The 25,308-nt window shown below is 37.9% G+C and overlaps 1 protein-coding gene across 1 annotated transcript in view; it reads left to right on the forward strand.

Annotated features, from left to right (window-relative positions):
• The window catches only part of LOC110271581, a 2,679-nt gene continuing 63 nt past the window's right edge, over window positions 22,693-25,308 (forward strand). The window contains exons 1-2 of the mRNA XM_021122568.1: window positions 22,693-24,547; window positions 25,194-25,302. Of these exons, the coding sequence (XP_020978227.1) occupies window positions 22,722-24,547; window positions 25,194-25,302 (1,935 nt within the window). The 5' untranslated portion in view covers window positions 22,693-22,721. The remainder of the gene's footprint in view (window positions 24,548-25,193; window positions 25,303-25,308) is intronic.

A 25,308-nucleotide genomic window follows, 5' to 3' on the forward strand; every position in this document is an offset into this window, starting at 1 on the left:
GAGAAGCTAAGAAGATTAAGACAATAGAACAATAAAATATAAAGAGAATTGAACTAAACCAAGAATTAAAACTTAGATCTAAGAAAATTTGACCTAAACTACCCTAAATTCTAGAGAAAAGTTAAAGCTTCTCTATCTAGAATTCTAATCTAAAACATGATGAAAAACTAAACTATGACTACTTGGTTCATCCCCCTCCAATCCTTAGGTTCAAAAGCATCAGAAATGAGTTGGATTTGGGCCTCCTTGAGCTCAGAAATCGCCCCCAGTGTGTTCACTTTAATGAGGTCACGTGACCAGTGTCACGCGTACGCGTGGGTGACGCGTGCGCGTTGCTTGGCAAAATTTCCTCTCACACGTACGCGTGGGTGACGTGTGTGCATGGCCTTGAATCCACCAAATCCTCATTTCTTCATGAATCCTCCACTTTGCATGCTTTTCTTTCCACTTCTTCCACCCAACCCTTGCCTTTATTATCCTAAAATCACTCAACAAACATATCAAGGCATCGAATGAAATTAAAGAGAATTAAAATTAGCAATTTAAAAGCCTAAAAAGCATGTTTTCACTCTTAAGCACAAATTAGGAGAAATTCACAAACCATGCTATTTCATTGAATAAATGTGAGATAAGTTGATAAAATACCATAAATTTAACGCAAGATAAACCACAAAATCGTGGTTTATCAGTCTATTTTTTCTTTTCTTTTTTTTTCCTTTTGCATTGTATGTTTTTTTTTATTTTTTTAAATAATAAAATCAACAAAGTGACAAAATAATAATAATAATAAAACACAAACAATGAAGACAAGGACGACAAGAACATAAAGAAGGATGTGAGTTACACTGGAACTCTGTCTTTTTAGGACAGAAGAAGAAAAAATATAGATTAATAAGAATTAATCTAATACCTGAAATCTGATACCAAATGATAAAAAAAATAAAGAGTAAAAAAAACAAGAAATAAAACCAAATAAAAAGATACATTAAAATTGAAATAAAAATAAAAGGGATAGATTGAAATTAAATACAAAGAGAATCACTCTACTTTCTATCCAATTTTTTGACGCAATAAGAAAGAGACTCCTCAACCTAATTTATCAACGACATAGTTTGGGAATTGAATCGACAGAACTCCTCACTTGTCCACACCATGGTCTCATCATGAAACCAAAAGAGGGTTTTCACACCTCTAATCACTGAATAACGACTACAATAATTTATGAGGTATTTATAACCTCTTATTAGGTTTAAATAAAAAACCCTAAACTCACAACATAAAGCCCTAATATAGTAACTAAATAAACAAAATCAAAACACATCAAACTAAATTGAACATTCTAAAAATATAAATAATAACTTTTAAATAATATTTGATCTCTTCATATCACGAATATTTAAAACACGTATCAAATCCAACAGGTCCAGGAGCCTTAAGGGGACTCATACTGATCAAGATAATTTCACCTCTTCAAACCTTTCAGGAGTTGTCAAAGTGCACAAGCTTTGTGAGGGAGAGAAGGCAAATGATACTCACCCATGATGTTTAACACTACATCTTCTGTGGAACAAAAAAGATTTTGAAAGAACGTCCTTACTTTTTTTTTTTTTGCAGGATATCTGCCTCCGTTGTCCAAGTTCCACCATTGATAAATAAGCCGTGAATTCTGTCTTATTTCCATCATTGTATTCTCCAAGGCACTCTTTTTCCTTTACTCTGAGAGATAAAGTATCTGAATGCTCAAACTTTTTTTTTTTGAATGTCTTCAATCTGTTTTTTCAAATTTTGCTTCCTCACAAAGATATTATTGAAAGTATCTTGGTTGAATTTTAGAGAAATCTTTTGCACATCAACTAAAAAATTAGTTATTCGAGGTATGTTCCTTCTCCATGCCTATTGCACCACCTCCTTATAACTAGGATGAGTAGTCCAAACTTGTTGAAATTTGAAAGGTCTGTTCTCTTTTGGTTGTGCCAAACCAAAGAATCTAAGAAGAATGGGATAGTGATATGAATAAAGTTTAGATAAAACTTTTAAATAAGTTTCTAAAAAATAGTACTGATGAGCGGATATTTTATACGTTTTTTGGGGGTAATTTCATGTAGATTTTAGTATGTTTTAGTTAGTTTTTAGTAGATTTTTATTAGTTTTTAGGCAAAAATCATATTTCTGGACTTTACTATGAGTTTCTGTATTTTTCTATGATTTCAGGTATTTTCTGGCAGAAATTGAGGGAGCTGAGCAAAAATCTTATCTAGGCTAAAAAAGGACTGCTGATGTTGTTAGATTCTGACCTCCCTACACTCGGAATAGATTTTTTGGAGCTACAGAAGTCCAATTGGCGCGCTCTCAATCGGGTTGGAAAGTAGACATCCAGGGCTTTCCAGCAATATATAATAGTCTATACTTTGCGCGAATATAGATGACGTAAAACGACGTTCAACGCCAGTTCCATGTTGCAGTCTGGCGTTCAGCGCCAGAAACAGGTTACAAGTTGGAGTTCAACGCCAGAAACAGGTTACAACTTGGCGTTCAACTCCAGAAACAGCCCAGGCACGTGAGAAGCTTAAGTCTCAGCCCCAGCACACACTAAGTGGGCCCCAGAAGTGGAATTCTGCACCAATGATCTTAGTTTACTCATTTTCTGTAAACCTAGGTTACTAATTGAGTATTTAAACAACTTTTAGAGACTTATTTTGTATCTCATGACATTTTTAGATCTGAACTTTATACCTTTTAACGGCATGAGTCTCTAAACTCCATTGTTGGGGTGAGGAGCTCGGCAGCATCTCGATGAATTAATGCAATTATTTCTGTTTTCCATTCAAACACGCTTGTTCCTATCTAAGATGTTCATTCGCGCTTCACTATGAAGAAGGTGATGATCCATGACACTCATCACCTTCCTCAATCCATGAATGTGTGCCTGAAAACTACCTCCGTTCTACATTAGATTGAATGAGTATCTCTTAGATTCCTTAATCAGAATCTTCGTGGTATAAGCTAGAATCCATTGGCAGCATCCTTGAGAATCCGGAAAGTCTAAACCTTGTCTATGGTATTCCGAGTAGGATTCTGGGATTGGATGACTGTGACGAGCTTAAAACTCGCGAGTGTTGGGCATAGTGATAGACGCAAAAGGATCAATGGATCTTATTCCGATATGATCGAGAACAGACAGATGATTAGCCGTGCCGTGACAGAGCATTTGGACCTTTTTCACTGAGAGGATGGATGGTATCCATTGACAACGGTGACCCACCAACATACAGCTTGCCATAGGAGGAACCTTGCATGCGTGAAGAGGAGGACAAGAGAAAAGCTGAAATTCAGAAGATAAAGTATCTTCAAAACTCCAACATATTCTCCATTACTGCATAACAAGTATTTATTTCATGCTCTTTTATTTATTTACAAATCAACTGATAATTATAATTGATATCCTAACTAAGAATTACAAGATAACCATAGATTGCTTCAAGCCAACAATCTCCGTGGGATCGACCCTTACTCACGTAAGGTATTACTTGGACGACCCAGTGCACTTGCTGGTTAGTTATGCGGATTGCAAAAGTGTGATTGCAATTTCGTGCACTAAGTTTTTGGCGCCGTTGCCGGGGATTGTTTGAGTTTGAACAACTGACGGTGATTCTTGTTACTTAGATTAGGAAAAATTTATCTTTTTGGTTTAGAGTCACTAGGATTGCATCTTCTATTATTCCTTTTAAAAATTTTTCAAAAATATTATTTTTCTTTAATTGAATTTTCGTTTTTTTTTATGAGTTTAGTGTCATGTTCTAAGTTTGGTGTCAATTGCATGCTTTTCTTTGTCTTTCAATTTTCGAATTGCATGTTCATTGTTCTTTCTTGGTCTTCAAGTTGTTCTTGTTTATTTTTCTTGTTTGATCTTTAGTTTTCTTGTTTTGTGTTTTTTCTTATTTTTCTTGTGATTTTCGAAAATTCCAAAAAGATTTTTCTTTTAGAAAATATTTTTTTCTTTCATAGCTCAGTTGGTTAGAACGTTGGCTTATGTTTTTGGTATCTTCTTTTCAAAAATAATTTTTCTTTGATTAAATCTTGCGTCAACTTTTAAGTTTGGTGTTTTCTTGTTAAGTTTCTTTTAGTTTTCGAAAATTTGCTTTAGTTTTCTAAAAATTTTTAAGTTTGGTGTTCTTGTTGTGTTCTTGAGTCCTTTGAGTCTTTGAATTTTTTGTTTTTCGTGTTCTTGTGAATCTTCAAGGTGTTATTGAGTCTTCTTTATGTTTTGATCTTAAAATTTTTAAGTTTGGTGTTCCTTGGTGTTTTTCCTCCAAAATTTTCGAAAACAAGGAGCATTAGATTTAAAAATTTTAAATCTTGTGTCTTTTATGTGTTTTTCTCTTTCATCATAAAATTCAAAATTCAAAAAAAAAATATTTATTCTCTCCTCAAATTTCTCAAAATTTTCGAATTACTTGGGTTGACTTGGTCAAAATTTTTCAAATCACATCTTTTTTAAAAAAGAAAATATCCTAACCAATTTCTCTCTCCTCACTTTTTTGAAAATCTTCATAAAATATTTTCAAATTTTTATTTTTATTTTTATTTTTATTTCGGTTTTATTTTATTTATTTTATTTTATTTTATTTTATTTTATTATTTCAAAAATAAATTTTTTAAAAATAAATAAAATAAATCCACATCATCTCCCTTTCTCCATCATGAACCTAAGTGGAAATGAACAGTCCAGAAGGACTCTGGGGTCATATGCTAACCTCACTACTGCTTCATATGGGAACAGTATCTGTATACCCTCCATAGGAGTCAGTAGCTTTGAGTTGAATCCTCAACTCATTATCATGGTGCAGCAAAGTTGCCAGTATTCCGGTCTTCCACAGGAAGAACCTACAGAGTTTCTGGCATAGTTTTTACAAATTGCTGACACAGTACATGATAAAGAAGTAGATCATGATGTCTACAGGCTATTACTGTTTCCATTTGCTGTAAAAGACCAAGCCAAGAGGTGGTTAAATAACCAACCCAAGGCTAGCATAAAGACATGGAAACAGCTGTCAGAAAAATTCCTGAATCAATACTTCCCTCCAAAACGGATGACACAGCTGAGGTTGAGCATCCAAGGCTTTAAACAAGGAGATAATGAATCCCTTTATGATGCCTGGGAGAGATACAGAGAGATGCTAAGAAAATGCCCCTCTGAAATGTTTTCAGAGTGGGTGCAATTAGACATCTTCTATTATGGGCTTACAGAGAGAGCTCAGATTTCTCTAGACCACTCAGCTGGTGGATCTATTCATATGAGAAAGACAATTGAAGAAGCTCAAGAGCTCATTGATATAGTTGCCAGGAATCAGCACCTGTACCTAAGCAGTGAATCTTCCAAGAAAGAAGAGGCTAAAATAGTAACTGCTGAACTCAGTCCTGTAGAACAAGTTACAGAATTCAATCAGCAATTAGAGTTTCTAACAAAACAGTTAGCCGAATTCAAGGAGATACTACAAGAAACAAGAATGGCTAATATGAATATGAAAGTACAGTTGAAGCAAACAGAACAGCAGTTATCAAAACAAATAACAGAAGAATGCCAAGTAGTTCAATTAAGAAGTGGAAAAACATTAAATACCTCACTTCAAGGTAGCATGAAGCCAAGAAATGAGCAAACCACCCAAAATCCATCTGAGGACAATAAGAACCTAGAGAGGAATAATTCTGGCGCTCAAACGCCAGAAAATGGGTGGAAAGCTGGCGTTGAACGCCCAAACCATGCTCAGTCCTGGCGTTCAATGCCAGAAACAAGCAAGGAACTGGCGTTGAATGCCCAAAGAAAGCTCAGTTCTGGCGCTCAGACACTAGAAACAGATAAGGAGTTAGCGTCTAACGCTACTCCAGCTTCCACCCCTGGCATTTAAACGCCAGTGGGAGATTAGACACATACAAGTGCTGATAGCAACCCCTCTAAAAAGGCTTCTCAACCCACATCTGTAGGCAATAAACCTACAGCAACTAAGGTTGAGGAATTGACGTTAGGATTTTTGCTAGAAAAGAATTTTATAAAGTCGCGTTGTAAGTATAGATTCTAAACCAACAGAAATCCCTTCGTACAAACGTTTTGGTTGTCACAAGTAACAAACCCCTAAATAAATTGATAACCGAAGTATTTAAACCTCGGGTCATCTTCTCAAGGAATTGCAGGGAGGTATGTTCTTATTATTGGCTATGAAAAAGGTAAAATTGGGAGGTTTTGGAAATAAGGAAGAAGTATGACAAGTAATTCAAATGACAATTAAAATAAATAAATAACTATAAAATAAACTCTTGGCAAGATATGAGAGATTGGAAGTCCTATCCCAGTTATCCTTATCAATTGTGATGAGAATTGAATTTTAATTCCACTTTGTTAACCTTTAACTATGAAGGTAAGTTAAGTGGATGAATTAATTCGAATCCTCAGGTCCCAGTCTTTCCTTGGGAAAAGTTAGAGTTATTGGATCTCGAATTAATTCTTGAAGAATTCCAATTTTCAGTCAACAATGAGTTTGATAACTCAAGAGTTACCAATTAATCAACCAAAGCCAAAAGGGAATAAAATCTACTCGAACGAAAATAATTTGGATAGAGCACAAGCATCAATAACATAAATTAGAGAAAACAATCATAAGTCTGAAATACCTCAAATAATATTAATTAAGAAAATCATAGCATGAATGTCATTAAGCCAAATTGGCAACATATATGATTAAAAATAAGAGAAGTCAAAATAAAGGAATATTGAACCTGATATGAAGATGAGATAAATCCCTAATTTCTAAAAATCTTAATCCTAAAGAGAGAGGAGAGAACCTCTGTCCAACTAAACCTAAATCATGGAAAGTGACTAAAATTGGAGACTCCCTTTTAATGGATGCATTCCCCCACTTCATAACCTCTGGTATATGCCTTCTGGACTTGGATTTGGGCCAAAAAGGGCTTCAGAATTTGCTATGAGCGTTTTCTGCAATTTCTGGTGCGTGGCCTCTGTAACGCGTCCGCGTGGGTTATGCGGTCCCGTCAATTGGAGTTTTCCTTGTCTCGCGGTCGCGTCACTCATGCGGCCGCGTCATAGGTGTTCTTCTTTAGGTGCGCGGTCGCGTAAGTCATGTGGCCGCGTCGCTGCTTCTTTGCGCTTAGCATGCGGCCGCGTCGTCCATGCGGCCGCGTCGCTGCCAGTTTCTTCAAAAACTCCGTTTTGTGCTTTCCTTCTATTTTTATATGTTTCCTTCCCATCCTTTAAGTCATTTCTGCCTTAGAAGATCTGAAACTACTCAACACACAAATCACGGCATCGAATGATAATAAAGGGTAATTAAATTAATTAATTTTAAAGCATAGGAAACATGTTTTTCACATACATCACATAATAAGGAAGGAAAAGTAAAACCATGCAATTAATATGAATAAGTGGGTAAAGAGTTGATAAAATCCACTCAATTAAGCACAAGATAAACTATAAAATAGTGGTTTATCAACCTCCCCACACTTAAACAATAGCATGTCCTCATGCTAAGCTCAAGAGAAACTATAAAGATGAAGAGGAATGGTAGGATGTATGAAATGCAACCTATCTATATGAATGCAACTACATGCAAAAATGTTTCTACCTACTTGGTTAAAAATAAATAAGTTCTCCAAGACAAACATAAATCATATTTCACTAATTCAAATCATATAAAATAAAGACAAGTAAACTTGTAAGAAGATAGCTCATGAAAGCAGGGAACATAGAATTAAGCACTGAACCCTCACTAGTAGTGTATATCACTCTAATCTCTCTAGTGTATAGGGTAATCACTCTACTCTTCTCTAGTCATGCTTTCTAAAACTTTGTTCTTCATCTAATCAATCAACAAATATTTAGCATACCAATGCAAACATCATGAGGTCTTTTCAGGGTTGTAATGGGGCTGAGGTAAAGGTAAGGGTATATATAAGACTAAGTGAGCTAGTAAAGTGAATCCTTGAGTAGTCTAAGATCTCACCTAACATATACATACTCTATAAAAATTTTAAAATTATACTTAGCTTCCCATAATTTTCCCACTTTTTATCACATACTCATGTACCAATTTTATTTTGATTTTACTTCCATGTGCATTGATTTCTCTACTAAACTTATTATTGGGGTAATTTTGTCCCCTTATTCATAATTTTTTTTTAAATCATAAAAGCAAACATAACTTATCAATGCACATGAATTTTCCATTATTTTTTCCATTTTGGTTTTTTTCATGAGTAGGTTCCCAAATTCTCAATATTCAAATAAATTAGAAACATGATACATGATACATTCCCTTATTAACCCATGTTCCCACAGTTTCCCCACACTTAAATTATACACAATATCTATCTTAAGCTAACTAAGGATTCAACTTGGGATTTTTATTTTATTTTTCTGCTTAAGGCTAGTAATGTGGTTATGAAATAGAAGGGGGTTAAAAAGTTCAAAGTGGCTAACAAGGGTGATGTAAAAGGTAGGCTTATTTGGGATAAGTGAGCTAATAACAAATAATGGCCTCAATCATATGCAAGCATGTAAATACACTAAATAATGGACATATAGAATGGAACAAAGCAGAGATTGCAATTATAGAGAAGGAAACACACAAGAATAAAAATCTATGGTTAAATAATGTAACCATATAAATAAGCTCAAAATCTCACAGGTTGTGTGTTTTTTGGCTCAAAAACCATGTTCCAAATACAACTTCAAACAAGTGTAACAAAAAAATTTATTCAAATTAGTGAAATGCTATAAAAAGTTTCTTACAAAAGAAATTATTACTTTAACCAAGTGGTAAAATATGCAAAAATCAAACAAATATGCAAATGCAACAATGAACTATCAAATAAAATAAAACATTGGTGTTGAAATAGGAAATAACTAACCCATGGAGATCGGTATCGACCTCCCCACACTTAAAGATTGCACTGTCCTCGGTGCATGCTAAGATGTGCAGGTGGACGGGTTGTTCCAACTGATGCTTTTCTCCAAAGATTGTGCAGATGGACTTGTCTTCTCTCCCCAGGTAAACGTCTTCCGCTTCCCTTCTGGGTGGCCATCCTGAAAGAAAATAGGGAAGAAAAGTAACCCAGAAATAAAGATAAGAAAATAAATGAAGTATGGTTGGGTTAATGCCAAATGATAAGGGTCTCATTTACATGGAAGCTTCAACATGTACGTGAGAAAACAATAGAAGCCATGGCATGCCAGTGGGACAAAATGTACAACAATGGGGAAGAGAGTGGGTAATGAAAGACAATGTAAGTTCATGCCAATGCAAAAGGAATACAGGTATCATAAAAGATTGACATTGACAGAAAAATAGCATCACCCAACATTGTAAAACAAGTCACTAAAAATTATACCAGAAAAGATGCAACAGTCAAATAAGAAAATCAACACCAAAGGAAAAATAATAAATTTAGAAAAGAAAAAAAAATGCACTAAATGAGAATGCAATGAATGAAATATGCAAATAAATAAAATGAAAGATAAGAAGAATGATAAGGGAAAGAAGTGAGTAAGAAAGGAGGGAGGGAAAAATTAGGATTGGGGAAGAAAAGATAAGATATTTGGCAAATTAGGATAAGCTGTGCGGCGCAAGCGACGCAGACGCGTGGGGCACGCGGTCGCGTGACTTGCGCTTTAAGTTAATCGACGCGGTCGTGTCCGTCACGCGGTCGCGTGACACATGTTATGCTTCTGGCGCGAGTGTAGCCTCGCGACTGCACAACTCTCTGTTCGAATTATTTTATTTGCCAAATTTGGGGTGACGCGATCGCGTGGGACATGCGATTGCGTGAGTGGGCTTTAGAAGGGAATGACTCGGACGCGTGAGCCATGCGTCCGCGTGGTAAGGTTGTGCTTTCAGCACCGGTCCAGCACCACTCCAGCATAACTTTTGGCTTTGCACCCTTTTCACGTCGATTTTCATGGCACGCGGCCACGTGGGTGACGCGGTCGCGTGGGAGGCCAACGTTCCCACATGACGCGGTCGCGTGAGTGACGCGGTCACGTGGGGTCAAATGATGCTAAAGGCGCGCCTCCAGCCACGCTCTCGCGTGACTCTCTGTTCAATGCTTTTCTTCCCAACGCACTAGTGACGCGGACGCGTCAACGACGCTGCCGCGTCGCGTGCGTGTTTTCTCTCTTTTTTTTATGATTATGCAGTATGCAGAGTGCAATGCTTAATGTGAATGCTATGCATGATTCTAGGTTCAATAAAAATTCAAAAGCAAACAAAACATACTAGAATTAAAACTGAAAAGGGACGATCAGACCATGGTGGGTTGTCTCCCACCTAGCACTTTTAGTTAAAGTCCTTAAGTTGGACATTTGGTGAGCTCCTTGTTATGGTGGCTTGTGCTTGAATTCGTCCAGAAATCTCCACCAGTGTTTGGAATGCCAGCATCCTCCGGGGTCCCAAACAAGATACATACAGCCCTTGTGTGAGTTCAAACAGGCTTGCAGGCTCCCGGAGTGTTGAATGTCAGAATAGACTCCAGGATCCCAAACTTTTCTTCTACATTGTTCCAGTCGGGTGATGAGTAATCTGAATTCTCACTGCAGTGACCAAACAGCTTCCGAGATCCTTTAAATTGAGCTTGACACCAATTCCTGCACCTCAAATTGAAGTGCGAAACCTCATTGAATCTTGCATACCAGCGCTGAGTGCGAGTAATTTCCTTTTTTCTCTTAAAGCCGCAAAGAGCTCTAAGCTGGCCATCTGTTTCAAGAAAACCATGTTCAAGTGGGAAATTGAAGATGAAAGTCAAGGATTTTACCCACTTGAAGTTTGTGTTGAGTGGTAGTAGCCTTGGGATCAGTGTTTCCAGTGGTTCTGCAAGCTCTACTCCCTTGTGGTCTTCAGTGAATCCTTCTACTTCTTTGCAAATCTTTTCCATTCCAGCCATGTCTTGGTCAAAGTCTTCCATATCTTTCTCATCACTCGAGTCATAATTAGGAGGTTGAGAAAAGTCGACCTCTGCATCATCTTCGTATTTACTTGGGGAAAATTCTTCTGTCTCAAAGAATTCACTTGCGGGTGCAAGTTCATCACTAGGGGGACTTGACTGGTGACTATCATCATCAAGGAAACATGCGTCTTGAATTACTCCGTCCAGTTCTTCATAAGATATCTGCATTGGAGGTTGTGCAACATCCTCTTTAGCGTCAGTTGTAACATCCTTGACGGAATTCTCCACAACTCTGGATTCAGGTGGCGGTTCGACATCTCCTAAATCTTCAACCAACTCTTCTTCTTCTACCATGAAAACTTCCTCTAATTGTTCCAATACGAAGTTATGCTCTACGCTATTCATTGGAGCTTCTAGCATCTTCTTTGTGCTGCGTTCTTCATTGGATTCTCCACATAAAGCCACGGGAGTCTGTTGAGGGGCTGAACATCTGGAAGATAATTGATTTATTGCTTGCTCCAGTTGATGAAGGGTTGCATTAAATTGTTTTACTGATTCTTCGAGGTGAACCTGTGATTCTGGGCTTGATGGATATGGACATGGTGTATAAGGGAGTGGTGGTTCTTGGGAGTAATTGGATTGGTGTTGAGGTGGATAAGGATCATATGGTGGTGAATGGTGAAAAGAAGCTTGTGAGTATGGTGGATTGGGGCTGTGTTGAAGGGATGGTCTCTGAGCATAGGGTGGGGCTTGTTGGTAGCTACAAGGCGGTCCACCGAATCTATCAGTTGGGTATGCATTGTAGAATGGTCTTTGTTCATGATATCTAAGATAATGTTGTTGCCTAAAGGGATGATCAGATCCTCGTGGCTCCATCCATCTTTGATTGCTTAGACCTTGATGCATAGTCCTGTTATAGCTTCCATTCCTTGCAACAAAATTAGAACCAAACTCAAAGCGAGAGGGATGAGAATTCATAATAGCTATCAGAAATAAGAGGGAAGAGAGAAAACAAATAAACAAGTAAAAGAAAAATATTTTTTTTAAAATATTTACAATAACCAATAATAAGGCACACGTTTGCAATTCCCCGGCAACGGCGCCATTTTGACGTTAGGATTTTTGCTAGTAAAGAATTTTATAAAGTCGCGTTGTAAGTATAGATTCTAAACCAACAGAAATCTCTTCGTACAAACGTTTTGGTTGTCACAAGTAACAAACCCCTAAATAAATTGATAACCGAAGTATTTAAACCTCTGGTCGTCTTCTCAAGAAATTGCACGGAGGTATGTTCTTATTATTGGCTGTGAAAAAGGTAAAATTGGGGGTTTTGGAAATAAGGAAGAAGTATGACAAGTAATTCAAATGACAATTAAAATAAATAAATAACTATAAAATAAACTCTTGGCAAGATATGAGAGATTGGAAGTCCTATCCTAGTTATCCTTATCAATTGTGATGAGAATTGAATTTTAATTCCACTTTGTTAACCTTTAACTATGAAGGTAAGTTAAGTGGATGAATTAATTCGAATCCTCAGGTCCCAGTCTTTCCTTGGGAAAAGTTAGAGTTATTGGATCTCGAATTAATTCTTGAAGAATTCCAATTTTCAGTCAACAATGAGTTTGATAACTCAAGAGTTACCAATTAATCAACCAAAGCCAAAAGGGAATAAAATCTACTCGAACGAAAATAATTTGGATAGAGCACAAGCATCAATAACATAAATTAGAGAAAACAATCATAAGTCTGAAATACCTCAAATAATATTAATTAAGAAAATCATAGTATGAATGTCATTAAGCCAAATTGGCAACATATATGATTAAAAATAAGAGAAGTCAAAATAAAGGAATATTGAACCTGATATGAAGATGAGATAAATCCCTAATTTCTAAAAATCTTAATCCTAAAGAGAGAGGAGAGAACCTCTGTCCAACTAAACCTAAATCATGGAAAGTGACTAAAATTGGAGACTCCCTTTTAATGGATGCATTCCCCCACTTCATAACCTCTGGTATATGCCTTCTGGACTTGGATTTGGGCCAAAAAGGGCTTCAGAATTTGCTATGAGGTCACAAGTAACAAACCCCTAAATAAATTGATAACCGAAGTATTTAAACCTCTGGTCGTCTTCTCAAGAAATTGCACGGAGGTATGTTCTTATTATTGGCTGTGAAAAAGGTAAAATTGGGGGTTTTGGAAATAAGGAAGAAGTATGACAAGTAATTCAAATGACAATTAAAATAAATAAATAACTATAAAATAAACTCTTGGCAAGATATGAGAGATTGGAAGTCCTATCCTAGTTATCCTTATCAATTGTGATGAGAATTGAATTTTAATTCCACTTTGTTAACCTTTAACTATGAAGGTAAGTTAAGTGGATGAATTAATTCGAATCCTCAGGTCCCAGTCTTTCCTTGGGAAAAGTTAGAGTTATTGGATCTCGAATTAATTCTTGAAGAATTCCAATTTTCAGTCAACAATGAGTTTGATAACTCAAGAGTTACCAATTAATCAACCAAAGCCAAAAGGGAATAAAATCTACTCGAACGAAAATAATTTGGATAGAGCACAAGCATCAATAACATAAATTAGAGAAAACAATCATAAGTCTGAAATACCTCAAATAATATTAATTAAGAAAATCATAGTATGAATGTCATTAAGCCAAATTGGCAACATATATGATTAAAAATAAGAGAAGTCAAAATAAAGGAATATTGAACCTGATATGAAGATGAGATAAATCCCTAATTTCTAAAAATCTTAATCCTAAAGAGAGAGGAGAGAACCTCTGTCCAACTAAACCTAAATCATGGAAAGTGACTAAAATTGGAGACTCCCTTTTAATGGATGCATTCTCGCACTTCATAACCTCTGGTCTATGCCTTCTAGACTTGGATTTGGGCCAAAAAGGGCTTCAGAATTTGCTATGAGTGTTTTCTGCAATTTCTGGTGCGTGGCCTCTGTCAGGCGTCCGCGTGGGTCACGCGGTCGCGTCAATTAGAGTTTTCCTTGTCGCGCGGTCGCGTCACTCATGTGGCCGCGTCATAGGTGTTCTTCTTTAGGTGCGCGGTCGCGTCAGTCATGTGGCCACGTCGCTGCTTCTTCGCGCTTAGCATGCGGCCGCGTCGTCCATGCGGTCGCGTCGCTGCCAGTTTCTTCAAAAACTCCGTTTTGTGCTTTCCTTCCATTTTTATATGTTTCCTTCCCATCCTTTAAGTCATTCCTGCCTTAGAAGATCTGAAACTATTCAACACACAAATCATGGCATCGAATGATAATAAAGGGTAATTAAATTAATTAATTTTAAAGCATAGGAAACATGTTTTTCACATACATCACATAATAAGGAAGGAAAAGTAAAACCATGCAATTAATATGAATAAGTGGGTAAAGAGTTGATAAAATCCACTCAATTAAGTACAAGATAAACCATAAAATAGTGGTTTATCAACCTCCCCACACTTAAACAATAGCATGTCCTCATGCTAAGCTCAAGAGAAACTATAAAGATGAAGAGGAATGGTAGGATGTATGAAATGTAGCCTATCTATATGAATGCAACTACATGCAAAAATGTTTCTACCTACTTGGTTAAAAATAAATAAGTTCTCCAAGACAAACATAAATCATATTTCACTAATTCAAATCATATAAAATAAAGACAAGTAAACTTGTAAGAAGATAGCTCATGAAAGCAGGGAACATAGAATTAAGCACTGAACCCTCACTGGTAGTGTATATCACTCTAATCTCTCTAGTGTATAGGGTAATCACTCTACTATTCTCTAGTCATGCTTTCTAAAACTTTGTTCTTCATCTAATCAATCAACAAATATTTAGTATACAAATGCAAACATCATGAGGTCTTTTCAGGGTTGTAATGGGGCTGAGGTAAAGGTAATGGTATATATAAGGCTAAGTGAGCTAGTAAAGTGAATCCTTGAGTAGTCTAAGATCTCACCTAACATATACATACTCTATAAAAATTTTAAAATTATACTTAGCTTCCCATAATTTTCCCACTTTTTATCACATACTCATGTACCAATTTTATTTTGATTTTACTTCCATGTGCATTGATTTCTCTACTAAACTTATTATTGGGGTAATTTTATCCCCTTATTCATAATTTTTTTTTGAATCATAAAAGCAAACATAACTTATCAATGCACATGAATTTTCCATTTTTTTTCTATTTTGGTTTTTTTCATGAGTAGGTTCCCAAATTCCCAATATTCAAATAAATTAGAAACATGATACATTCCCTTATTAACCCATGTTCCCACAGTTTCCCCACACTTAAATTATACACAATATCTATCTTAAGCTAACCAAGGATTCAACTTGGAATTTTTATTTTGTTTTTCTGCTTAAGGCTAGTAATGTGGTTATGAAATAGATGGGGGTTAAAAAGTTCAAAGTGGCTAACAAGGGTGATGTAAAAGGTAGGCTTATTTAGGATAAGTGAGCTAATAACAAATAATGGCCTCAATCATATGCAAGCATGTAAATACACTAAATAATGGACATATAGAATGGAACAAAGCAGAGATTGCAATTATAGAGAAGGAAACACACAAGAATAAAAATTTGTGGTTAAATAATGTAACCATATAAATAAGCTCAAAATCTCACAGGTTGTGTGTTCTTTGACTCAAAAACCATGTTCCAAATACAACTTCAAACAAGTGTAACAAAAAATTTTATTCAAATTAGTGAAATGCTATAAAAAGTTTCTTGCAAAAGAAATTATTACTTTAACCAAGTGGTAAAATATGCAAAAATCAAACAAATATGCAAATGCAACAATGAACTCTCAAATAAAATAAAACATTAGTGTTGAAATAGGAAATAACTAACCCATGGAGATCGATATCGACCTCCCCACACTTAAAGATTGCACCGTCCTCGGTGCATGCTAAGATGTGCAGGTGGACGGGTTGTTCCAACTGATGCTTTTCTCCAAAGATTGTGCAGATGGACTTGTCTTCTCTCCCCATGTAATCGTCTTCTGCTTCCCTTCCGGGTGGCCATCCTGAAAGAAAATAGGGAAGAAAAGTAACCCAGAAATAAAAATAAGAAAATAAATGAAGTATGGTTGGGTTTATGCCAAATGATAAGGGTCTCATTTACATGGAAGCTTCAACATGTACGTGAGAAAACAATAGAAGCCATGGCATGCCAGTGGGACAAAATGTACAACAATGGGAAAGAGAGTGGGTAATGAAAGACAATGTAAGTTCATGCCAATGCAAAAGGAATACAGGTATCATAAAAGATTGACATTGACAGAAAAATAGCATCACCCAACATTGTAAAACAAGTCACTAAAAATTATACCAGAAAAGATGCAACAGTTAAATAAGAAAATCAACACCAAAGAAAAAATAATAAATTTAGAAATGAAAAGAAAAGAAAAATATGCACTAAATGAGAATGCAATGAATGAAATATGCAAATAAATAAAATGAAAGATAAGAAGAATGAGAAGGGAAAGAAGTGAGTAAGAAAGGAGGGAGGGAAAAATTAGGATTGGGGAAGAAAAGATAAGATATTTGGCAAATTAGGATACACTGTGCGGCGCAAGCGACGCGGACGCGTGGGACACGCGGTCGCGTGACTTGCGCTTTAAGTTAATCGATGCGGTCGCGTCCGTCACGTGGTCGCGTGACACATGTTATGCTTCTGGCGCGAGTGCAGCCTCGCGCCTGCACAACTCTCTGTTCGAATTATTTTATTTGCCAAATTTGGGGTGACGCAATCGCGTGGGGCATGCGATCGAGTGAGTGGGCTTTAGAAGGGAATGACGCGGATGCGTGAGCCATGTGTCCGCGTGGTAAGGTTGTGCTTTCAACACTAGTCCAGCACCACTCCAGCATAACTTTCAGCTATGCACCCTTTTCACGTCGATTTTCATGGCACGCGGCCGTGTGGGTGACGCGGTCGCGTGGGAGGCCAACGTTCCCACATGACGCGGTCGCGTGGGGTCAAATGATGCTAAAGGCGCGCCTCCAGCCACGCTCTCGCGTGACTCTCTGTTCAATGCTTTTCTTCACAACACACTAGTAACGCTGACGCATCAGCGACGCTGCCGCGTCGCGTGCGTGTTTTCCCTCTTTTTTTTTATGATTATGCAGTATGCAGAGTGCAATGCTTAATGTGAATGCTATGCATGATTCCAGGTTCAATAAAAATTCAAAAGCAAACAAAACATACTAGAATTAAAACTGAAAAGGGACGATCATACCATGGTGGGTTGTCTCCCACCTAGCACCTTTAGTTAAAGTCCTTAAGTTGGACATTTGGTGAGCTCCTTGTTATGGTGGCTTGTGCTTGAATTCGTCCAGAAATCTCCACCAGTGTTTGGAATGCCAGCATCCTCCGGGGTCCCAAACAAGATACGTACAGCCCTTGTGTGAGTTCAAACAGGCTTGCAGGCTCCCAGAGTGTTGAATGTCACAATAGACTCCAGGATCCCAAACTTTTCTTCTACACCCGTCTTTGTCTTGATCTACATTATTCCAGCCGGGTGATGAGTAATCCGAATTCTCACTGCAGTGACCAAACAGCTTCCGAGATCCTTTAAATTGAGCTTGACACCAATTCCTGCACCTCAAATTGAAGTGCGAAACCTCATTGAATCTTGCATACCAGCGCTGAGTGCGAGTCATTTCTCTTTTTCTCTTAAAGCCGCAAAGAGCTCTAAGCTGGCCATCTGTTTCAAGCAAACCATATTCAAGTGGGAAATTGAAGATGAAAGTCAAGGATTTTACCCACTTGAAGTTTGTGTTGAGTGGTAGTGGCCTTGGGATCAGTGTTTCCAGTGGTTCTGCAAGCTCTACTCCCTTGTGGTCTTCAGTGAATCCTTCCACTTCTTTGTAAATCTTTTCTATTCCAGCCATGTCCTGGTCAAAGTCTTCCATATCTTTCTCATCACTCGAGTCATAATTAGGCGGTTGAGAAAAGTCGACCTCTGCATCATCTTCGTATTCACTTGGGGAAGATTCTTCTGTCTCAAAGAATTCACTTGCGGGTGCAAGTTCATCACTAGGGGGACTTGACTGGTGACTATCATCATCAAGGAAACATGCGTCTTGAATTACTCCGTCCAGTTCTTCATAAGATATCTGCATTGGAAGTTGTGCAACATCCTCTTTAACGTCCGTTGTAACATCCTTGACGGAATTCTCCACAACTCTGGATTCAGGTGACGGTTCGGCATCTCCTAAATCTTCAATCAACTCTTCTTCTTCTACCATGACAACTTCCTTTAATTGTTCCAGTACGAAGTTATGCTCTATGCTGTCCACTGGAGCTTCTAGCGTCTTCTTTGTGCTGCGTTCTTCATTGGATTCTCCACATAAAGCCATGGGAGTCTGTTGAGGGGCTAAACGTCTGGAAGATAATTGATTTATTGCTTGCTCCAGTTGATGAAGGGTTGCATTAAATTGTTTTACTGATTCTTCGAGGTGAACCTGTGATTCTGGGCTTGATGGATATGGACATGGTGTATAAGGGAGTGGTGGTTCTTGGGAGTAATTGGATTGGTGTTGAGGTGGATAAGGATCATATGGTGGTGAATAGTGAAAAGAAGCTTATGAGTATGGTGGATTGGGGCTGTGTTGAAGGAATGGTCTCTGAGCATAGGGTGGGGCTTGTTGGTAGCTACAAGGCGGTCCACCGAATCTATCAGTTGGGTATGCATTGTAGAATGGTCTTTGTTCATGATATCTAGGATGATGTTGTTGCCTAAAGGGGTGATCAGATCCTCGTGGCTCCATCCATCTTTGATTGGTTAGACCTTGATGCATAGTCCTATTATAGCTTCCACATACAAGCATTTTTTTATACAAGTCTTTACAAGTGCACCTCCTTCTTCTTCTTCCTGCACGTTCTTCTTCCTCTTCCTCTTCTTCTTCTTTTCTTTCGTTTTTTGCCTTCTCTTTCTCCTTCTTCAACCGTTATTGCACGTTTTTACTGCACCTTCTTCTTCTTCTTGCTGTACGTTCTTCTTCCTCTTCCTCTTCTTCTTCTTCTTTTCTTTTGTTTCTTGCCTTCTCTTTCTCCTTCTTCATTTACGTGCTTTTCTCTCTGTTTTCTTTCTTCATTATTCTTGATTTCTATTGTTTTTTGACATCAAGCTCTGAAATCATTTTTGAAAAAAAAGAAGCAGCAGAAGATGAGGAGGAGAAAGAGAAAGAGTTCTGAATTATGCATAAGGTGTACTTCAACGAATTTTGAGTGTATTTCTTAAATCCTTTGGGTGTAGTTTTGTAATCTTTTGGGTGTATTTCTGTAATCCTTTGGGTGTATTTCTATAATCGTTTGGGTAAATTCCTGTAACCGTTTGGGTGTATTTCTGTAATCCTTTGGGTGTATTTCTGTAATCGTTTGAGTGTATTTCTGTAATCGTTTGGGTGTATTCCTGAAGTTCCATTATCTTCAAATTTGGCAAGAAACTCATTTTCATGGAGGAAGAAGAAGAAGAGTCGTTTATAATGTATGGTGAGTAGCGCGCTTTGGAAACAGGAAGTGGTTGAATAACGTGCGTTTATTTACTCTTGAATGTGGGAGTGTAATGCATGTTTTTTGTTGGGCTTGTGCCAACTTGTAAGACTTGTAAGACAAAAAGACTTGTATGTGTAGCAGGCCTCTTTTTTTTTTTTTTAAATGGATGTGTAATAGAGAATCAATTCGAATAATCATTAATTCATTATCATTATTATATTATTTTATAACAGATCGTATTTTGGTATTAAATATGTTGACGTAATATATTTTGGTTCTAATAAACTTATCTCTCTGTTAGCAGTAATAGCGAGCAAGCTGCAATTAGCATGCAGTTAGAAATCAGTTACAATAAGAACCTTCTAGAAGACTCCAGAACAGTTAGTTAGCTTTCAGATAACCAAAATCAGTTACATCACCAACTGCATATATATATATACCTGTAGCACCTGTACAATCAATTGAGGCTAATTCATTTTCGTTCATACAACTCAAACTCTTCGTTCTTCTCTAATACTTTCTCTCTGCACTTCTTTACTCTCTGCTCTTTGCTTCAAAGCTTGATACCTCACATGGTATCAGAGCTTACTGATCCATGGAGCAAACTCCTCAGTTCACCACCAATGCTTCTGCAAGTGCACCGAATCAGAATGCATTTGCTACCTTTGCTGCAATCAAACTGAACGAAAACAATCACAAGGCGTGGAAAAAGTAAGTTCTTGCGTGCATCAAGATCAACAAATTGCAAAATCATCTCAATCCTTCGAAAATTCCAACAAGATTCAGCTCAGAGTTCAATCGAGCAAACGGAATTGAAAATCAAGAATATAAAGACTGGGAAGTTTACGATCAATGGCTGGTTGGTTGGTTAATTGCATCCATGGAACCGAGCTTTGTAAACCGAGTAATCGAATGCGAATATGCATATCAGATCTGGTTCACATTAGAAGAGTACTTTACAGCAAGAGTGAAAACAAGAATCAAGCAACTGAAAACTCAGTTGAGATCACTCAAAAAGCATGGCTCAACAGTAACAGAGTATATGGCAAAGATAAACTAGGTAGCAGACTCACTGAAAGCACTAGGAGCTCCATTCTCACGAGAAGAATACATTGAAGTAGCTTTGGCAGGGCTTGGTGAAGAATACAACACATTTGTCACTGTTGCAACAGTAAGAATAGATCACACCACTGAAAGCGAGCTTGAAACACAACTATTAACCCAAGAAGAGTTAATTGAAAGATTCAGAAAGACAGAACTGGGAGCAATGCAAGTAAATATTGCCCAAAGCAATGAAGAAGTTCAAGAAAATTCTCAAAGAAGAGGCTACAACAACCACAATGGCAGAGGGGGCTTTCGAGGATCCAGAGGCAGAGGACAATATAGAGGTGGAGGCTGTCGTTCCCCTTGGTGGCAAGGTAGCAGACCTCAATGCCAACTCTGTGGCAAAATTGGACATACAGTTGTTGTAAACCCCGGTTAAATTAGTAGATAATTAGTCAATAAATTAATTTTTAATAAGGAATATTAGAAACACGAATATTATATCAAATTAGGATAGAGCTCATCGAAACGAGAATTTTGACACCAATTTCAAAGAAATCGGTCCAAGATTGGACCGAACGGGCCGAACCGATTGAACCGGGCCCAAACCGGGCTGTGGGCCCAATTAGTCCAACAATTAAAAAGAGCCACGGGCTCTTTTTTCTCTTCATTTCCCTCAACGACGCTCCTCCCAGGGAAGAGAAGAAGAGAGATTCGTTTACGGTGAATTCCATTTCCCGTAACTTTCCCGTTTGAGCTCCAATCGCCGCACCGTTTGCGGCCACGCGTTCACCGCGTTGAGCTCTATATTTCTACCGGAACAATTTCATAGGTAACTTGCTATTTCACTTCAGCCTTTCATTTCCCCAATTTTCGAGTTTGTTAAATTTCTTTGATTTTTGATGTTTTAGGATCCAATTAGCTTGAGAGAAACGTTCACTCTTGCTTATGTGAAGCTTGGGTAAGGTGAGGATACGATAATTCTATTTTATTTTCATTGAATTTGAGCTTTGAGTATTAAATTGGATGTATATGTGTTATGGCCATAGGACAGGCATGCATCATATGCATATTACTTGAATTACTTGCTTGTGCTCTAATTGGGTGTGCCTATTTGTTACCTATTTGCCATGCTAAATGTGTATTTGTTACCTGCAGTAGTTGTAACCTTCTTGTGTTTGCCTTTATCTGTTTATTTGTCTGTGAAAATGCATGATGGAATTGGAGGTATGGAGGAATGGTAGTATAGGACTTAGATTTAAGGTTAAGTTAAGTTAGGATTAAATATTTTTAGGAAACCACCTTTTATGGCTTCTGTTTAATACTTTAAGCTCTACAATCTGAGTGTCGGCGTTCTAGGATTGCCTCTGGCATTCTCAGGACCTTATATATTATGTGTGTGGCACCTTTACCATACTGAGAACCTTCGGTTCTCATTCCATACTATGTTGTTGATTTTCAGATGCAGGCCGGGAGCCATCTCGTTAGTCGTCTGGACTCTTAAAGCGGAGGGATTACTGGATAGTGTTGTTGTATAGTTTTGCTGTACAGTGATGTATATATATATGTACTTAGCTTTCTCTCCGCATAACCTGTCCTTTTTGATCCTCTTAGAGGTTTATGGAGAGGCAGGATTGTGTGTATGTACTTTTGGGTTTTGGATATGTATGTATATATGTGTAAATATTCTCCGGCCAGTCTTGACTTCGCAGGCTGAGTTAGGAGCTTGTTATTTTGTATCTTTGGCACTCTATTCCTACTTTTGTTATCTTATGTTTGACAGTTACGGTTTTCTTAGCGTGCAAGTTAACTCGTTCCTTGAGCGTTGCGCATTTATCTCGCGATTTTTTATTTTCCCTATTCTTCAAGGCTCCTAGCATATTATAACTCTTCTGCTATTATATGTACTCATTTTATTTTAGAGGCCGTAATACCACATCACCTCTGTTTTACGACTTAAGCGTAAAGCTTTGTGTGGTAGGGTGTTACATTATGGTATCAGAGCAGTTCGTTCCTATAGAGCCTGAAAGACGGACTGATTGTACTTCTGTGTATTCTCTGTATGTGTGTTTATGTGCTATTAGGATATCTGACTGATATATATGGCAAAAACGTTTGTGAGCATGCATTTGGAACTTAAAGCATTAGACTTGCGATATTGAGACTGATCAACTTAATATCACTTGTTTGGTGTGTATAGGGACCAGATGTCAACTCGCGGACGCGGTCGCGGGCGAGGTAGAGGTAGGACATGCATCGTTACTCCTGCCCCCATAGGGACTGATCCAGTAGATTTTATGGCTGCCCTGGGAAATATGGCTGCAGCTATGCAGGCAACAGCCGAGGCACTGTGTAATCAGATAAATCAGGGTAATCATGGAAATAATAATGATGAGGATGGTCCTATGACACTTGCCACATTTCTGAAAGTTCGCCCTCCGACTTTTAGGGGAACCTCAAATCCCACTGATGCAGATAATTGGATTCAGGCTATGGAAAGGGCATTACAGGCACAACAGGTTCCTGAAGAGCAATGGGTTGAATTTGGAACTTATCAGTTGCAAGGTGAAGCTCAGTATTGGTGGCAGGGAACACGACGTATCCTGCAGCCTGATGGTGCTGCGATTCCTTGGGAGGTTTTTCGGACAGAGTTCTATAAGAAATATTTTCCTAATTCAGCTAGAAATGCCAAGGAACTTGAATTAATGCAGTTAAAACAGGGACAGATGACTGTTGCTGAGTATACTAGTAAGTTTGAGGAGTTATGTCGCTTTTCTCGTATCTGTCAAGGTGCTCCTGAAGATTTTGCAGAATGGAAATGTATTAAGTATGAAGGAGGTCTTCGGAGTGATATTCTGAGCTTTGTTGCCCCGATGAAGATCAGGGTGTTTTCTGAATTGGTGAATAAGAGTAGGGTGGCTGAGGATTGTGTGAGGAAGGCGGCAGCAGAGAAAGGGAGTTTGAGGGTGCCTTTTCAGAGGCCTTCAGGGAGGAACTTTACTCCGAGAGGTAGGAATTTCAAGCGTGGAGGCTTTGTTCCGCAGCAGACTCAGGGTCAAGGTAATTACAGAAGGCTGAATACTAATGCTAGTCAAGGAAAAAGGTTCGGGAAGCAGCCACAGCAAGATCTGAATTGTCAGAAGTGCGGAAAGTATCATCCTGGAGTTCCGTGCAGACTAGGACTTGGAGTGTGCTATTCCTGTGGACAGCCCGGGCATATAGCCAGTAATTGCCCTGAGAAGAAGAAGTATGAGACTGGTAGGGTGCAGCAGCCGGGGAGAGTATACACCACTTCTACAGAAGGTGCTGAGGGATCTGAGGCACATCAGGGTATTATGTTATTAACTGCGGGAGTATCAGGTGATGATCAGAGTTTAGAGCAGATTCCCGTTGTATGTGAATTTTCAGATGTGTTTCCAGATGATATTAATGAATTTCCACCTAATCGGGAAGTTGAATTCGAAATTGAGTTGGTGCCTGGAGCCGGTCCGATTTTAATTACTCCTTATAGGATGTCACCTTTAGAAATGGCTGAACTGAAAGCTCAGCTGGAAGATCTGTTGGGTAAGCATTTTATCCGACCAAGTGTTTCTCCGTGGGGAGCGCCGGTGTTACTGGTAAAGAAGAAGGACGGAAGTATGCGGTTGTGTGTCGATTATCGGCAATTGAATAAGATCACTGTGAAGAATAAATATCCGTTGCCTAGAATCGATGATCTAATGGATCAGTTACAGGGTGCCGGTGTGTTTTCTAAGATCGACCTGCGATCCGGGTATCATCAGATAAGGGTTAGAGACGAGGATATTCCGAAAACTGCTTTCAGGACACGTTATGGTCATTATGAGTATAGAGTGATGTCTTTTGGGTTAACTAATGCCCCGGCAGTATTTATGGATTATATGAACAGGATTTTCCGACCATATCTGGACAAGTTTGTTATTGTCTTCATTGATGACATTCTTGTTTATTCTAAATCTGAAGAGGAACATGCTGATCATTTGCGAACTGTGCTGCAAATTCTGAGAGATAGGAAGTTATATGCTATGAAGCACGGATTCTCCTATGGTGCCGGCGTATCCGTGTCGGACACGAATCCGACACCGACACTCGACGAATACTTCAAACGAGTGTATCGGTAGCGTGTCTTTTTGCGGTGTAAAATTTTGGTGAAGCTGTCATGAATCCGAACGAATCCGACTCGATTTTGTGGTTTTATGGCCCAATTAACCGATTTTTTTACTTTAAAATATTTTGAAATAAAAACAAATCAAAATTTAAATTTAAAAATAAAATAATTAATAGAAGTAGAGTTGATGACAACAGTCCAGATCTGAGTGAGGTTTCGTATTTGTCTTTAGATGAACCAAACATAGAAGCTGTGGTATTTGCGGATGATGGACTTGGAGGAGAAGAAATTGATACATTTTATGTTAGCGAGATGGCAAGAGTAGATTAAATTTTTTTATTATTTTTAATAATTGCATAATTTTTAGACTTTTTTATGCAACTATATTTCTTCTTATATTTACAATATGATATTTTATTAATTTAATATATTATTTAAATTTTAATTCACAACGTATCCTAAACGTGTCGTATCCAATTTTTTATAAAAAGAACGTGTCGGCGTATCCGTGTCGTGTCGTGTCCATATCGCGTGTCGTATCGGTGCTTCCTAGGTTATATGCTAAGCTATCTAAATGTGAGTTCTGGAAGAGTGAAGTGAAGTTTCTCGGCCACGTGGTGAGTAAGCAGGGGATAGCTGTGGATCCTGCTAAGGTGGAAGCAGTGATG

Source organism: Arachis ipaensis, chromosome B04, assembly GCF_000816755.2.
Source record: "Arachis ipaensis cultivar K30076 chromosome B04, Araip1.1, whole genome shotgun sequence".
In the NCBI taxonomy this organism is placed as follows: Eukaryota; Viridiplantae; Streptophyta; class Magnoliopsida; order Fabales; family Fabaceae; genus Arachis; species Arachis ipaensis.